The 18,375-nt window shown below is 50.5% G+C and overlaps 1 protein-coding gene across 1 annotated transcript in view; it reads right to left on the minus strand.

Annotated features, from left to right (window-relative positions):
- Nucleotides 1–15,281, minus strand: part of SCUBE1 (signal peptide, CUB domain, EGF-like 1) — a 129,574-nt gene extending 114,293 nt beyond the window's left edge. The window contains exons 1-2 of the mRNA XM_008578534.1: nt 15,272–15,281; nt 13,912–14,043 (exon numbers count right to left, since the gene is read on the minus strand). Coding sequence (XP_008576756.1) covers nt 13,912–14,043; nt 15,272–15,281 — 142 coding nt within the window. The remainder of the gene's footprint in view (nt 1–13,911; nt 14,044–15,271) is intronic.
- Between the last annotated feature and the right edge of the window lie 3,094 nt (nt 15,282–18,375).

Below are 18,375 nucleotides of genomic sequence, written 5' to 3' on the forward strand. Positions count from 1 at the left end.
GGCTCTGAACCAAGGCTGGCCACCACCTTGCAGGGCAGGGCTATGTGCTGGGTGGCTACGTGTGGGGTGCCTTCCAGTTCCTACCACAGTGAAGCAGGCAAGATTCACATCTAGCTCTGCCTCCCTCCAAAGCCTCTCAACACTAATAGCATGTGGGAATGCTGCCTACTATCCCTGAAAGCTGGCTGTCTTGAAGCAGGGGGTATCGAGTAAAATTTACTTTGTACATCACCAAAAAGTGTAATGTGTGGAATGACAGACAAGTCCATTAACTCCCCCAAATAGTTCCATGTCAGCGTCTGATGCCTCGATTTCAATTGCTCCAGCTTCCTTGTTATAACAAAGGCTTTTGTCTCTTCAACAATGGTCGATGGCCTTTGTAAAGGTCACCCTTTTTGCTGAGTCTTTTTCAACATTTCCCATTAGGGGTCAAAGGGCTATCGGCTCTGGAGTTCCAGAGAGATTTGAGAGACTTCAGGGAATAATAGGAACACGCCTAGTTGACATTCAATGAGCCGCTTCTACACCCAAGTCCTGCTCACAGTCCCCACACTAACTCAGGGATGTAGGCACCATTCTCATTATTGCAATTTTACAAAAGCACTGAAAAGACCGAGGTGCAGAGAGGCTACAACCTTGCCAAAGGTCATATACTAGGAAGTGGAACAGATGGAATTCAAACCAGTGCAGCCTAGCTCAGGGGCCTAAGGGAGCCCACACCGGAGAGCCCACGCCCGACTCGCACAGGGCTCACCCACCCGACCTCCACAGGACCTGGGCCACGCCTGCCTGAGACACAGCCAGAAGTGCCGCCCTATGTGCAACCGGGCGTGAAGAAGCAGTCCGTCCCCTACCTGGGAGAAAAGGGATTTTTGAGGCAGGGTTCTAGCTACGGAAGAGCGGATGCGGCGTCTGTAGAAGAGAGGAGACTGAAGGCAAGCCTGGCAACTCCCTCAACTGCCTAAGGAGCAGCTGCAGGCAGACATTGAGCTCCATGCTCTCTTCACACTGGTCGGGCCTTTGGGGCAGAGCTGCTCACAGTGGGGGTTAGCCATGGGGACCAATTAACATGCACTGGTAGGAAGGCCCGCCTTGAAGGCAGAAGCTGTCTCAGGAGGTGGTGAGCTCCCTGACTCTGGAGGTGACTGGGCACTGCCCAGACACCTGCCAAACAGAGATGCTGCAGAGCAGAGGAGATAACCAGTGCAAACAGCAGAAACAAAGCACCAGAGTACAGGGTCTGGGTTGTGTGGCCCACTCCTGGTGCCCACCCACCCAGCAACGACGAGGGAAGAACAAAGGAGCCCTGGTCTCCAAAGGCCCAAGAGTCAGCAGTCTTCGCCTAACCTGCCTGCTGTGGCTGTCTGCAACAGCTGGGAAGCAGACTCAATTCTGCAATGCACCTGAATTATTTTTAATTGTGATATTTAATACAGTTAGAAATTGTAAATAACATTAAAGGAGGATGTAAGATTTTATGTTAATTGAAAGGGCACATAGGTTTATAAAGACCAAGAGGTACTGACCACTTTCCAGCCTCTGTTTGCAGCCCTAGCCTTTCTCCAGAGCCCCAGACACCCCAAATCCAACCACCTCTCTCCCTGGGTTTTCCACAGATACTCCAAAGGCAACATAGCCCACCTTTAAGTCACCGACCTGCACCTCACTGGGGTTCCCCATCCCAGTGAATATTGTGGTCCTTCCACTGCTCCCTAGACATCTAACTGACTACTAAAGCATGGCTTTTATACACCCTCAACATGGTTACATGTCCACAGGTCACTTATTTCTACTACCTGTCAGCATGAGTATCACCTTTCATCTGATGTGACCCAGCAGCCTCCAAATAGTTCCTGCTCTCCTTTCCTTCCTTTAAGCAGGTGATTCAAGGGTAGCTGGTCTGGTCCCAGCTCTGGGGGTGGAGCCTGATCAGTCTAATCCAAACAGAATGTGTCACTAGCAACTGCTATTTGTCTCTGGGTGGATACATGACTTAGGATGGATCAATCACACTGGGGGAAAGGACATTTATTTCATGCTTGGGTAAAAGAATCTTCTCTCTGTCTCATGTTGTACCTCAAAAGGTAGTATGCAGCTATCTTCTCCTGAAACATATGCCAGTCCTTTTAATTCTTGCAGCAACTGTCTGGAGTAGGTATGTTAACTCCATTTTATGACTGAGCAAACTAAAGTGCAGAGAGGTTAGGGAATTGCTCAAAGGCACATAGTAAGTGGTGGGGCAAAGATCAGAACAAAGGTCTTTCAGTCTACAAAGCCCACATCCTTTCTAATAAGTTAGAGTGCCCCTGACATGCCAGTCATGGCAAAGTACTTTATACATGTTGTTTCACCCTTGGTGCATTTACACTGAGTACCAAGGAAGTATTATCAAGTCATCCCAACACCCATTCACCCATCTATCCTTTCACTTGTGCTGCATCCATCCATCCACCCACGCATATATGCATGTGTGCATGCCTATCCTTACCCAGATAACCAGCCAGCCATGCATCCGTTCATCCAAATACCCATCCACTTGGGCTGGCCCGGTGGTGCACTGGAGAGTGCGCCGCTTGGGAGTGCGGCGGCGCTCCCGCCGAGGGTTCGGATCCCATGTGGAGACCGGTTCCCGCTCACTGGCTGAGCGCGGTGCGGGTGCAACACCGAGGGTTGCGATCTGGTTGCCAGTCCCCGGTGCGGGCGCAACACCGAGGGTTGCGATCCCATTACCGGTCAGTAAAAAAGACAAAAAGGAAAAAAAAAAAAACCCCAAAAAACAAATACCCATCCACTCACCCACTCTCCATCCATCTGCTCACCCCACAACCTATCCATTCAAATACCCACCCAACCATTCTTCCATTTATCTATATATGCTCCTCAAATCCATCCATCTACATATCCAGTCAGCCGACCACCTTTCTAGTCATCCAATCACCTATTCACCCATCCATTTATTTAGCCAAACATCCATCCATACACCCAAATAGGCACGCATGTATCCATCCATCCATCTAAATATTCAGCCAGATGCCCATCCTTCCTTTCACCTAAACATCCATCCATGCAAATGCCCACCACCCATCCATATACTACTCATTGATCCAAACACCCACCCTTCTATCCAAACACCTTGTCTCCAGGCTCCCAGCTAGTGGCTGCATTCAAATGCGGGCTCTATTCTTGCTTGTTGGAGCCACATTCTCAGGGTACATGAGATAAATAATTTTTAAAAGTGTTTCATGCTTCAAAAAGTCATTAAGGAGAAAGGTGGGGAAGAGATGTCATGTGCATTTTTTTTCCCAAAGTCGGTACCTACCCTTGAGATTGAGGGATGGTGATAGTTGAGGGGTGGTGACAGGGATGGTTCATATGAACAGAGAAAGTGGGCAGGACAAACGATCTGACCAGCTTTCAGAGCTCTAAACACTGAAGATGAGAAGTCCAACAACTCATTCCAGGCATCCCTGTTCCTTCCCCAGCTTGGAATTCTTTTTAATGAAAACTCAATTATCAACAGAAGACAGCTCCAAGTATCCAATAGAGCAGAGAAAAACAGTATGGGGAACTGCTCATTATGGGATTTTTGAAAGGTCACAGTTCTACTTTTTGTATATTAAAATGGCATGTGCACACACACAATCCCATAGCTGTGGTTATGTGCCAACAACATTGGTTTGGAACCCAAGTAGGATGAATTTTTTTTTTTTCATTTAATTCAAAATTGATTCTCATTGCCCCATAAAATATGTAATTTATTCTGTGGTGCCTAGCTTCTAAAAGATTCTATTGTAATGAATCAGAGTGCTTTCTCATTTTAATACTATTTTAGGGCATTTTCCTGAAAATCAGGACTGGAAACCTTCTCAAAATAGGGATTTTTAAAGCACCAGACTCTCCACTCTCAGAGATCATTACTGAAAATGTCTTCTCATTTCCCCCTGAAATTGGCATTTTTTTCTAGACATTCCTCACAGACAGCAGAGACCAAATGCTCTAACAAAGACCCCTTCCCTGGCTGGGCGCTAGCACGTCCTCTCCTTTGTCTGGGAGCTTTAGGAAAAACCATGCACTCCTTAGATCAGGCAACCATTCTAGGAGAGATGTATGGCTTAGGAAGTTGAGTCCTTATTGATGAATAAATCTTAATCCGGTTTGTTGGCTAATTACGCTCACGGGAAGGTAGTTTCTTGGGCTGCCTAGCAGGAAGGATTAAGCCCCCTGTCTCCGGTGGCGCAGGGTTAAGCTCTGGGTTTGTAATGACTGAGTAATGAGACCTGCTCTCCGCAGACCCCTGGCATCCATCGATCAGGTTTCCCTTCTGCTGAGACAATGCCAGAAGTGGGCCCAGCAGTTAATTACGGGAAAGGTCAAAGGTTGTGCAAAACCAACACAAATCTATATACTTTTTCATTCCTAACTGCACACAATGACCGTGGCTCAGCCAGAGGGTGGGAAGGTTCCCTCCTCTCCACATACTCTGTGATCCATGAAAACCATGGGGTTTGAGCTGCCTGGTGACCTCTCCCAGTTCCTGATGTGGCTTCAGGCCTCCACAGTTTTGCTCATGCTCTTCCCTCTGCCTGGAGCTCCTGCTCCCTCACAAACACTGACTCACCTCTGCACAGTGAGCCCAGCATCACCTGCTCCCTGACGCCTTTGCTCATCTCCTGGCAGACACCACCCCTGCTCCTGCTCTGGGCTCCACAGCCCCCTGAACAAACACTATCATCACTCCCGCTTATGTATGTGTCCTTCTATGCTCCAAGTCCATGGGGACAAGAACTGTGTCCTGTTTGGTTTAAGCCTCAGAACCTAGCTGAGTGTGTTCAACAAAAGTCTGCTGAACGTTGAACGAATGAATGATCATCATGATCATAGCCTCCCTGACCCTTATGATGTGTAAAGCAGTATGCAGGCCCTGGACATACGACTTTCCTAAGAGGTGTGTACCAACATCTTTATTTTCCAGCAAGGGAAACCGAGTCTGAAAGATGTTGTCTGCCCTGCCCAAGGTCACACAGCTAATGCAAGGGAGCCAGGAATCGAGCCAGGCCACCTGATTTCAAAGTTAATACTGTCTCAGTCAAAAAGGACTATATATTGTATGATTTCATGTACATGAAGCCTTTAAAGAAAGCAAATCTATAAGACAGATAGCAGATTAGTGGTTTTCTAGGGCTGGAGGGGTTGAAGGCCTGTGGGGGGTGGGTGATGGTTAAGAAGTATGCAGTTTCTTTTGGGGGTCAAGAAAAAATTCTAAAATTGATTATGGTAAGGTGTGAAAAACTCTGTGAATATACTAAAAGGCACTGAATTGTATACTTTAAGTGGGCGAGTTGTATGGTATATGAATTATAACTCAATAAAGTTATTTAAAAAGTAAAAAAACAACCTCCCCCCAAAAAAGTTAATGTTCTTGGTGCTCTTATCCACTGGGCTAGGTGGGTCTCCAGGGCTCTGCCTGGATGCAGGTAAATGAGAAAGATGCTCACTTTGAACTGACCTCAAATGCCAGCTGTCCAGCCTGGGTTCATGGTAGTGTCCTAGCTCCCAAGAACCAGGGAGGATTTCCCTGCCAAACCAATAGGATAAGGACCAGTTAATCATTTCCTTTCTCCTTCAAAGACACCCTGAACCCTTCACTGTGGGCTGTTCCTGGGCTCTGGCATTAGGATTAATGGACGTTGAAGCAATCTGGTCTGAGATGGAAGTGAGGAGGATCTCGGGGGTCCTGCCGGGCATGAGTCTGAGTCTAAGTCCTTATTGCTCCTTCCTGCCAATTACAGACACGGTCATTCTCCTGTCCCCTTAGGGAAAGGCAGGGGAGATACCCTAGACCCCCAGACTGCAGGATCTAAAGGGCTGCTGCACAGGCCCAACCACCTCTGAACTCAACGGGAAGCAAATTGGAAACACAAAGTTGTCAGAAAGTCTGAGCTGCCACTTAGAATTGGCAAGCCAGGATCCTAGGGCTCCTCTGATACACTGCCCTGGATTTTATAAAGGGGAAACTGAGGCTCAAAGAGGAGAACTGAGGGACTAATCTCATCAGCAAGAAAGGTGCTGAAAGCAGCTTGAACTCAGGACTGCCAGCTCAGGCTTCCTGCCCTAACCTCGCGGGCCACCCATGGGATCTGCAGCTGGCAGGACCTGCTGGCCTGTTGCAGTTCCATTTCATTCTCTTTCTCTCCAAATCCCCCAGTGGAGTTTCTCTCCAATAGTAATAAAAATACCAGCAGTGGCAACTTCACACCAGACACCATCTTAATGGCAAGTGGCTTAACCCTCACTATAGCCCAGGTAGGAAGGTCTTCACTTCCCTTATCTCAAACAAAAAGAAAGTGAGGCTCAGAGAGCTCAAGAGTCTGTCCCAAGATCACCCAGCTAATAAGTGGCAAAGGTACAATTCATGCACCAGCAGGCTGGTTCCAGACTCTGCCCTCCTAGCCTTGAAACGATTGTCCAGAGAAGTCCCACATCTCAGTGAACCAGGGTCCAAGGCCCACAGTCCTCGCTGAAGATCAAGTCACCTCTCTGCCAACTTCCCTTCTGTGCCAACACTTTCCCCAGGACAAGCCCCTTGTTGTCAGCCTGGACTCTGGCCACAAGGAGCTGCCAACTTAGAGGGGGAAAATGACCCAGATCCAGATGAACACACCTCATGCCCATGTTTGCCCACAGTGCTGGCAGTTGGAAGGTACAGGCGGCTAAGCCCAGCAGAAGCCCACCCACCACCCCCATAGACAGCCAACGCTGGGCGCCACCAAAGCCAGGAGTGCCTGAGGAAGGAGCTGCCCACAACGGGAGTCCGAGGGGTCTGGGATCTACTGCCGACCTCCCCCTACCCCTGAACTTTGCAGTCAGCACACTAAGGCCCGAGAGGTCCACGAACCTGCCCCAAGTCACGCAGGGCTGGAATCCAGGTCCCCACAGACCCATTCCCAGCTCTACTCCCCTTGACATAATGGAAAGTAGGCCCAGACAGAGGGTATGGGAGCTCCTGGAGAGAGGGGTGAATCTTAGAGACCCCGAGGGAGAGAGGAGTGATGAATACCAGCAGCTGTTATTAGCCCAGGCCAGAAGTCCTAGCCAGCCAGCTGGGCTTTTAAACTCTCTCCTTCCAGGGGCAGCCCTGGCCCATCTGGAGGACCCCCTCAGAGCACCCTCTGAAGCCCCTGACCTTGCTGGCACACACAAGCCCCAGCCCTCGTAGTCTCAAGGCCTTTGGGGAGGGCCGTCATCCATTTCAGTAGCATTCAAAGGCCAACAAGTCCATAGTTTATTTTCTTAGAAATAATGGTTTTTTTCTGGTTAGCATTCCTCTGATGGAAAAACAAATACAGCCACTGCAATAAGAAGCGGCCAGGAGGAGGCAAGAGGGCCTGAGGAAGGGGGCAGAGAGGGGCTGCTGCCCGGGGAGCTCGGAGATGGGGGGCAGGAGGAAGATTGGAGCAGAGACCCCTAACCCTGGGAGAAATGGGGTTTAGAGAAATAAAAGCCCAACATGCAGCACCGATGCTGACTTCAACATCTTCTCACCGACAGTGAAGCTCCTTTCCCTCCTCAAATGTCTACTCAGATGCACATTCCATAACACAGGTGTTGTTGCTACTATTCGATGGGTGACAAACCAGGGCTCAAGATGGTTAAGTCACTCGCTGGACTTACTGGGTCAGCAAGGACCGAAACACAGGCATCTGAATCCACGCTACAAATGTTTCTATTGACCATCAGAGCAGGAAGGAATGTCAGAGACCTGCTTCTGCCCTGCTTTTCTAACCTGGCCCAGACGACACCTCCTCCATGGAGCCCTCCCCAATTTCTTCCCTTCTTCAGGCAGACAAGCAATCTCTCTTCTTCACCCCCACTGAGTCTTGTCTGTATTTCCATTGCTGCACTTTCTACACCCTGTAATGAACATGTCTTCCCCAATCTGTCTCTCCTACTAACCAGCAAGGTCTTCAAGGGCAGGAAACATGTCTCGGCCCCAGCACCAAACCTGGCACAGAGTAGGTGCTCAGTGAACCCGCTTGATACTTAACTGAATCCAGTCCAGCACACACATTTTACAGATGGTCAAATTGAGGCTCAGAAAGGCAAACTTGCCTCCAATGCTGAAATGCCAACAGCATGAGCTTTATTTTACCTTCTAAAAATGGACATGGGCTCCAAGAATTCACCAAGAGGCCTAAACTCTGCAGCTGAGCTGGGACTCGTTGCAAGCAGTGCAGCCTAATTGCTAATTGACAACAACCTGGAATTTTAAGTCACATCCAATTTCTTCCTGCCCGCTGCTCTGCTGGACTTGAGCGCTTTCATCTTCAGCAGAACACACGTTAGCATGCATAATTGCAAGTTTTAAGACTTGGAAGAGAAGAATTTGCCCTCCTCCCCTTTTCCTCCTCCAACCCTACCTCCTACTGCCTTTCCTGGCCTCCCAAAAAGCAGAATTTTATCTGGAGTTTCAATAAAGTGTGCAATAATGACGATGAAAATGATTTAATAAGGTCAAGGACATTATTCCCTAAGAAGGCCAATTGGTTTTAAGATTTTTTTCTGATGTTAAACTAAATGGATCACTGGGTATGTTATTAGGAGTTTTGTTAAAACACTTTAATAACATGCTCTGTAATCTACCTAACTTCAGTGATTGACAAGTAGACCCCGGGGATATAAAATTCAGGAAGTGACTGTTTACATTCATTACATACATGCTAATTTTGTGATCTCTGATGGCCATAAGGTTGTCATTTTTTTCCTTTTCACACAAAAAAGGAAAATAGTAATATATTTGATATACTGTGGCCAAAACAAAAAATTATTTCCCCCAAGAGTTTTAATTATAGCATTTTGGAAAAGGCTGGAGTTGGAACTTGCAAGTGGAATAAACCACTTGAATAAATGGTCTAAAAAATTAAGTACACAGAGAAGGGGTGATGTGCGCTGTGGGTTCAGACTAAACAGTGATTATCAAGAGGGTCTTAGTTATTTAAACAAGCCATTTGAGGGCGGTTTGCTCCTCGTTTGGGGCCTGGTCCTGATTATAAACGAGAGCTTTTAATTAAGATTAGTAAGACCCAATTCAAGCCATAATTTGGTCCTTTTCCTTAGCAAATGTCTATGAAAACAAGGCAATTAAGATTAAATGAGTTGAAGCATTTAAAGGGGATGAAATGCTCCCTCATCGCCCCCAGCCTGCCCCCCTCGACGGAATGAGCATAAACAGGCCTGGCTAATTCAGACCAGGCCAGCGCAGAGCCTGTCCTGGCGGCTTCCAAAAGCCCCATGCCCAAGGGGCTGGGTGAGCTGGGTATGCCTCGGCCTTGCTAAGTGAAGAGGGATTGGGAAACGGAATGTGCAAAGGCCCCAAGGTAGAAAGGAGCTGGCAAGTTTGAAGAACAAAAGAAAGACAGTGATGCTGGAGTGTGGGTAGGGAGGAAAAGATAAAAAATAACAGTAATCAAAGTGGTTGAGCTGAGAGCTGGGCTAAGCCCGAGTGGTGTCACCTCGCAGTTACAGGAAGGGTGGTGTGCTCTCAGCCCCTCACATTTGCTGCGGCTCTTTCAGACGTGCTGGTAGCAGCAAGGCAGTGGGGGGCGCTAAAGGAGGAAAAGGTCTCCGCAGCCCTCTCTATCACTCCATAGCTAAGGGAGCCTTCCTCATGCTTTCAGACAGGCTGCCGGGAACCCCATGGCTGACTGGGGTTGGAATCCAGGCTCTGCTGCCTCTCCGCTGGACAACCTTGCTAGAGACTGACCTCTCTGGGCCCACTTTCCCCAGGCTAACTGTGACACCGGTCCATACCAGATATCCTTAAATGGGTCCCCTCCCCTCTCGGGCCTCAGCTTTGCCATCTGTAAAACCTTCAGACTTTGTGAGGTTCTGGGAGGCCTTTCCTGGTACCCCAGGATTGATAATGGTCATCCACTATCTACCGACACCAGCTCTGGGCCCAGCCATGAGTGAAGTCATGCAGGTCATCACAACTTAGTATGACAGGAGCTCTGAGGAGAGAGGTTCACAGGTGATAGCTCTGTCTGGGGAACCAGGGAAGGCTTCCTGGAGGAGGTGACTCTTGGGACCATCCACCCTCCCTTTCATCCAACAAATGCCTTCTGTGACCTGTGCCAGGCCCAGTGCTGGGTATCAGGGATGGAAGCTGAACAGGCCAGAGACCTGTTCTTGAGGAGCCCACATTCCAGGAGGAGACGTGAGAAAACATAAATGCAATGTGAGGTGGGTTACAATGGAGGGTGCAGGTCTGGGAGGACAGGAGCGGGGGTGGTCACCTGTAAAACACAGGTGCTGCCCAGGATGCCCTTAAAGTTTCTTCTAACTTTACACATCCATGTGTTTAACTCAAGTTGCTTCAGATTCCATCAAGATGCGAATCATTCAGGGAACCCTGATTTATTCTCAGCCTTGCTCAGCCTTTCCCAGCTGTCTGAGGCACCTCATTCTGGCTGCAGCAAGCCCCTGCCAGTGTTACACTGACCACCTGGGCCCCCTGACTGCTCTCTGGACACATCTGCAATGTGGCTGCTCACGTGGAGGCCACATTAATATCACATGTACACTGGCCACTCAGCAAGATGACTTTGAAGGTGTAGTAAGAAACTGTCCTCAGAATGGGGGGCAGGCATCTTCCAGTGCTGGGTTTACTAAAGAGGATTTCACAAGCAGCAGAAGTTCCAGGGTGCACAATTGAGGACATAAGAGGCTCGATCAGCCCCACATAGGGCTACCCACAACCTGGGCCCACTTCTCATGAAGAACTGGGGAGACTGTGGAAGCTACGCTCTCAGACATGCTTTGCAGAGAATCCATCCTCTGTGTTTACCACAGGAAATAGCAAAGTCTATGAGATCTGTAGGACAGGGTACTCATTTCCCCCAAAACTGCAACCCCGACCTCTGTAGCACCTCACACCAGCTCAGGACCTGCAGATGCAGGAGCCCAGTGAGGGAAAACAGGTTTCATCTACCATGGAAATGACTGTCTGGAGGGTACAGTGATTGATTACTGATGTCTGCTGTGGAAGAGAAGGTGACAGACAGCATGTTTGCCATCCCTGAAGTGGGTTTAGTAGAACCACAGGAAAGCCTCCCATGTATTTTTTATTGTACATTCTTGGTAAATGGTCATCGGTGAATGACACATGTACGCGTATGTCATGTGGGGATATGGATGTATGCGTATGATTTATAGGTATAGTCAATGAACCAGAATACCCCATTTTCCAAGGATTTCAGATCCTGGGAATTGTTGGAAAAAGACAAAGCTTCGCCCCTTTTCACATTTTGAAGAAAATTATGATCATGAATGTCCACATGATGATGACAGTGATTATCAACAATATCATCATCAGCATTGTCACCACCATCGTCACCATCATCATTACCATTGTCATCAGCACCATCAACATTGCCATCATCATCACCATCACAGTAACAGCAGCTAATGCTTATATAGTACACTTATGTGCCAGCTATGTTTAAATGCTTTAAATATATTAACTCATTTAATTTGCACACTAATGGTACGAAGTAGGTACTTGTAGTATGTCCATTTTACAGATAAACAAATAGAGGTTAAGTAACGTGCCCTGGCAGAATTTGAACCCAAGAAGCTCTGGCTCCAAAGTTCATTTTTTAACCACTATGCTCAACTGAATATGGACTGTTCATTCCCTCCTCTTGAAACAGAAAGCCACAGATAGCGATAACCACCTGCAGAAATAGTGGGGAGAAATGGGTCCACCAAACCTCGGTTCTAGTTGCAACTCAGGCAAGACCCTTCCCCTCTCAGACCTCCATTTCTCCATCTGTAAGCCAAGGAAGTGAACATCTGCATGGTTTCCAAGCTCCCCTGCATGTGGCTTGCCAGCCCTTCTACTTTTCAAAGTCCCAAGTCCTCACAGGGAAGCCAGTGGGGGATTTGATGGTCCTTGGGTGAACACTCTGGCAGGCTTGTGTCAATTCTGATCGATGACTGTGGGTGGGTCCCAAGAGTGAGAAAACCTGAGTGCAAGTGGGACAAGGTCCACTTAGGTCCTCAGAACCCCTGCCAGCACTCACTCACAGGGGATTTAGGGAGCAAGTGACCACACAGTGTCCTCCCCCTGGTTCCCAATAGTCATTCTATGTATTGTTAATGTGGCAACTCAACATGTGCTGATTCACAAGTCTCCTCCTCTCTCATCCTTACACTCAGGAGGGAAAAATGATTTCCCTCTCTAGCAGGTGAGGACATGAGGCCCACAGAGCCAGCAAGTGGCAGAGCTGGGCTTGGGACAAGAGTCTGACTGCTAAACCAGGGCTCAAGCAAAATGGGGAGTTAAAGCTGGACTCTGAATGTCTTCAGGAAGCAGGTAGGAGACAAAGCATGGGCCTCCTGGGCAGAGACAGTGGGAGAGGACCTATGGTGCTGGGCTCGGGGAGGAAAAGGCCCGGTCAGTGGCTTAAACCAGCAGAGATGGGGGTTGCCTATGGCCCTCCCTGTCCAGGGCACTGGTCTGGAGGGCAGAGCAGAGGGTCAGAAAGCTGTCACACACAGCCTTGCATGTGCCACTTGAACCACTGAACTATCCTCCAAACCCTCCAGCAGCTGGGGAGGCTGTCCCACCCGGCCTTTCATTCATGACCTGCTCTATCTGCCTCCAGCCCGTCCTCCTTCCAGAGGTCTGTGGTAGGTGCCAGTGCCCCTATCCAGATTCTGGGCCTCCAGCAAGCCAGGGATATGACCAAACCAGGCATGATCCAGGATGATGTCATCTGCCCAGCACTCAGCCTTGAGTAGATGCTCAATAAATGAGATGGATTTACAGTGCCAGCATCCCAAGGAGGTATGGCTGCACCTCCTATAAAATGCTAGGCCTGTTGACAGAAAGACCAGGTACCCCCATCTTGTTCTCACAAGTGCTCTCCAAGTTGCTCTCATGCTTCAAAAAATTAAGCTGGCAGGGCTCAGGGAGAAGAAAAGGAGAAGCTAGAGAGTCACTAAGTGGGAATTGGAAGACCTGGGTTTCAGTCCTCAATATGTCACAAAACTGGGGACCTTAAAAAGGTGCTTCTACTCTCTGAGCTTCATTTTTCCTCTTCTATACAATAGGAGTGGATGGAGAAGATTTGGATCAGTGGCTCCATCCAGGGGTGCACATCAATCATGGAGGGAGTTATTTCCAGCCCCCTGAGGTTGGGCCCTGCCCCAGACCCATGGGGTCAGGATGACTGAAAAGACCCTCATGGACAAATGCTCTCAATGGTTCCCTCTGGCTTGGAGAGTCCAGAACACAGCCAAGACTGCTCATTTCTCTCTGACTTCCAGCCTGCCAGGGAGGCAGTTTCTAAAGCCAGGTGGACAAACCACCACCCCAGGTGCAGGGAAGAAAGGCTGGACAGAGAGATGGTACCAATCCACCACCCTGTCCAAGCTCTGGAGCTTGAGACAGAAGACCTGAGCCAGCCTCATGTCTCCTGTGACCATGGCCAGCTACTGAGCAGGTCCTTTGTGGGAAGCTACAGACCACACTGGTGGTATTGTGTTTAAAGTTAGGGACCTGTGGGGAGGGACCCACCCCAGGCCTTTACTCCCCCATATATCCAGTAAGGGACAGATGCACAAATATATCATTCAGTGCTTCATCTCAATGTCTTTAAAAAACAAAATGTTGCAAACCTGGGTGAGTCAGGCACCCATGACACCAGCTTCCACTCTCCAGGGAAGCATCTCATGTTCCCAGAAAGCCTGCAACCTCCCTCCCTAGGGTGAGAGAAGATTGTGCTGTCAGCCCCCCTCACTGTGCGGCTGGCAGCTGAGCCCTGCCTGGCATTAAATGGTGGCGCATCGGCCACCTGCAGGGCCCCCAGCAGCCACAGGGTGTGGCTAAAAGGGCAGGACTGGACTCACCTTCACACTGCCTCCCTTCCCCCTTATAGCCTGGCTTGCAGAGGCACTTGTAGGACTTGGGTGTGTTCTGGCAGATGGCGTCAATGTGGCAGTCATCTGTGCCCTCCGAGCACTCATCCACATCACCTGTCCCTGTTGGGGGGGTGGGAGAAACAACAGGTGAGTGTAGCCAGGGAAGCAGGCAGCGACAGTGTGGGGTAGGGGAGCTTGTCCTCTGCTCTTCCATTGATGGTTGGGGTAATTAACAATAACAGCTGTCACATGACAATCTTGTGTGACAAAGAGCAACTGGTAGCATCTTTGGGGCAGCTACTCTGTGCTAGGTACAATGCTACCAGTATGCTTGATCTCATTCGTTTTCACAACAGTCCCACTGAGCAGGGCTATTATTCCCACTAAAAAGATGAGAAAGCTGAGGCATAGGGACACATCAAGGAAACAGCTCTCTTTTGTGTGTCTTGCTTTCCCCACAAGCAACACTCCAACCCTCCTCTACTTTCCTCATTCTAGAATTTAAAGCCAGAAGCGTCCTTGGAGGAATTTAAATCCAGTCCATAAGGGTTATGGATGGGGAAACTGAGGCTAGGGTGGAGCAGTGAGCAGAGGCCGTGCTAGGAGGCTCCTGCAGGTGACTTAAACATGGGATCCCACCCAGCCCCTAGGCTGTAGAAATACTGGATTCTTCATCTGGCATCCACATCCCCAGACTGGAGTGTCCAGAGGCAAAACCACACCCTCAACTGGCCTAAACTTGGCTCATCGATGGTTTTGATCTCCCCCATTCTCCTCCTCACCTCAGAAATCTAGGTATGAAACTGGTTCTCATAAGCCAACTTCTAAATTCAAGTTCAGTCTAGGTTTTGAGGGCTCCTGGCACTCCCTGCCTTCTCCCACCCCTAACACACATATACACCTTCAGTCTGGAACAGCTGCCGTGGCAAGATAATGCAAAACAGATTCTGTGTATCTGTGTATTCACCCCAACCGCTCTCTCTCTCTCTCTCTCACACACACACACACACACACACACACACACACACACACACGCACACACACGCACACACACACACACACAGAGTTCAGACATGGAGAGGACCCTCGGGGCACAGGATAGCCCAGCCAAAAGAACCTTAGTTGTAATGCAGGTTAATTCCTCTTGTAGATGAGGGAACTGAGTCCAGTGAGTGCTGTTAATAGGTCAGTAGCTCATTAGGGGCAGGGACCAGAGTCCAGCATAGAATAAGCTTTTCTACGTGCCATGTTACTTCCAGCAAGCTGTGAATGCAGATGTATGACAGACAGACAGAAGGACCCAGGAGAGCAGCACAAGGAACCCTCAGCAGCTACCCTGAGAACATACCCCTGAGCATAGCCCCCCAGGGGCAAGCTTGGAATGTCCCCATCTCTTTGAGTCTCTGTCCTCACCTTAAGCTGCCTGGTCCCCAGACATGTCCCCTCTGAATTAGCCCCCTGTCTGGCATCTGGATTCTAAATCTGTAAGTAGGGCCTCTCTAAGAGATCCACTTCCTCCCTCCCCAGGACTCTTTCTCCTCTGCCCCAGCCCCCAAGGCTCCAGCCCACCCCTGAAGAAAGAGAGGCATCAAAAAGCAACACCACAGAATGACCTCCTTGCGTACACACGTGTACACACACACACACACACACACATGCACACAGATATGGCATGGCTTTTCAGGGTGGTTGTATCGAAGAAAGAGAGGCATCAAAAAGCAACACCACAGAATGACCTCCTTGCGTACACACGTGTACACACACACACACACACACACACATGCACACAGATATGGCATGGCTTTTCAGGGTGGTTGTATAGAGTTCAGACATGGAGAGGACCCTCGGGGCACAGGATAGCCCAGCCAAAAGAACCTTAGTTGTAATGCAGGTTAATTCCTCTTGTAGATGAGGGAACTGAGTCCAGTGAGTGCTGTTAATAGGTCAGTAGCTCATTAGGGGCAGGGACCAGAGTCCAGCATAGAATAAGCTTTTCTACGTGCCATGTTACTTCCAGCAAGCTGTGAATGCAGATGTATGACAGACAGACAGAAGGACCCAGGAGAGCAGCACAAGGAACCCTCAGCAGCTACCCTGAGAACATACCCCTGAGCATAGCCCCCCAGGGGCAAGCTTGGAATGTCCCCATCTCTTTGAGTCTCTGTCCTCACCTTAAGCTGCCTGGTCCCCAGACATGTCCCCTCTGAATTAGCCCCCTGTCTGGCATCTGGATTCTAAATCTGTAAGTAGGGCCTCTCTAAGAGATCCACTTCCTCCCTCCCCAGGACTCTTTCTCCTCTGCCCCAGCCCCCAAGGCTCCAGCCCACCCCTGAAGAAAGAGAGGCATCAAAAAGCAACACCACAGAATGACCTCCTTGCGTACACACGTGTACACACACACACACACACACACATGCACACAGATATGGCATGGCTTTTCAGGGTGGTTGTATCTGCTCAAGTGGGCAGGCCATCCTCTACAGCTGCCCTCAGGGAGGGTGGAAAGGGGGCCAGAGGTGGTGGATGAAGGCCAGGGGCCAGCAGGAACATTGGGGCCTTTTGGGGAAGTGGCAACAGAGGGACCCCCATGCAGGGGCAGAACTGCCTCAAGGGCAGGAAGCCAGAGGCCAGAGAGGGCCAACCTACATGCTTCCAGGGGGAAGCACTGGGGCCACATCTGAGACAGGACCAGCAGAGTCAGCTGGTCACAGAGATGGCTCTTCCCACTCTGAAGGGTCAGTGTGTGGGAATGAGGGAAAGGAAACTGCCTGGGGCTCTGGATTTGCTTGCAGCCCCCCAACCCTAATCTCCCATCCAGGTAAGTGTCTTCATCAGGATGGAAATGATGGATGCTGGTGAGGGCTGGGTGGAGCTATCTCCCAACACACCTTATGTGTGGGGAGAAGGGGGTGGGGAGAGGGCAGGTGAGCTCGAGGAGAGGGAGAGGAGCCAACAGGCCATTTGTCCCCACAGGTCCTCCTGCCACATTCTCTGGCCTGGGCAGAGCTTCCTGGTGCAGGGCAGCCCAGCTCTCCCAGCATGGGTCGCTCACCTTGACTTTGGTTTGCTTATGCTGGGGAACGGCCGCTGGGGTTTCACAGTCACAGGGCTTCCACAGAGAGGAGAAGGGGGACGGGAGATAGAGATAGACACGGAGAGACACGAAGAGGAACAGAGAGGTGGAGAGAGGCACTCACAGTTGCACAGAGGCGAAGGGCCCCAAAGCCTGGGAGAGACACCTACAGACACATTGGGGTACGGGCAGCAGGGCCCAGCTTCCAGGAGGGGGGCGCAGGGAAAAAAGCTTGGCTCCAACTGTGAGATAGTTTAAACGGCTTAGCATCCTCGCTCAGGGCGTGACTCTCAGGAAAAGACCCCACACTACCCCAAAACGGACTTCAGGGAGGCCAGCTTGGGCAAAGGCAGGCAGGAGACTCCCCCCACATTCCCCCTCCAAGGAGAGAAAGGGACGAAGCTCCTCTGAAGACCTGGGAGTAGAGAATGTGATTCTAGCTTTTCCATTGGGGGAGTCCCTTCCAGACAACCAGAGAACAGGAGGGGACAGGGCAGGAAGACAGGGGGTCACTGTGGTGAGCCCACCTCCTCTCATGTGCATTCCCTCCAGTGTCTCCTGCCTCCTCTCCCGGATCCCCTCGCCACTGATATCCCATGTCTGGTCTCCCTTCCTGCTCCCATCCATCTCTTTCCTTCTGTGTCTGTTTGTCCCCTCTGCCTTCTTCCCCTCTGTCTCTCCTTCCCCTCCTGTCAGACTGTCCATCTGTCCATCCGTCCATGGCTTTCCCGGCATTTCCATCCTTCTCTGTCTCCCTCCCTCTGTCCCCACCCCCACCCCAGTCTCCCATCTCTTTCTCTGGTGTCCATCTGTCTCCACCTCTCCTGCTCTCTCCTCTTGTCCACCGGTGGGTCCGTCTCTCACGTCCCCCCTCCTTCTATCTGTCTTTTTCCTTCCTGCTGTCCATTTGCCTCCTTCTCCCCCTCCGGTCTTTCTGGTCTCTTCTCCACCCTTCCGTGTCTGTCTCTCTCAGGGCTTCTCCCCGTGTCCTTTTGTCTGCTCCCTCTGAACCTCATTTTTTGTCCGTCTGTCCCTCCATCCACCACCTCCCCTCCCTCCTTTTCTCTATCCGTCCTTTCCCCTCAGTTCACCTCCTCCCGTCGCCCCTCCGGCCCTCCTTCTGCCCGCGCTCCCCTCTCCCCCGGGGGAGCACCCCTCTGGGCTCCGGGGTCCCTGCCCCGCCTCGGTCCGCTGGCCGGGATCCCCGTCGGCCAGCCGTCGCGCTTTCTTTCTTCCTCCCGCCTCACGCTTCCCCTCCCCGGGGCCTCAGCCCACCCCGCCCCTGCTGCGGCCCCGCCGGGCTCCAGGAACCCCGGGCCGCCCGGGCTGCGGGGAGGGGGCGCCCCGGGCTGGCCCCAGAAGTTACTTTGCAAAGAGGC

This window comes from Galeopterus variegatus, unplaced genomic scaffold, assembly GCF_000696425.1.
Source record: "Galeopterus variegatus unplaced genomic scaffold, G_variegatus-3.0.2 Scaffold1710, whole genome shotgun sequence".
Taxonomy (NCBI): Eukaryota; Metazoa; Chordata; class Mammalia; order Dermoptera; family Cynocephalidae; genus Galeopterus; species Galeopterus variegatus.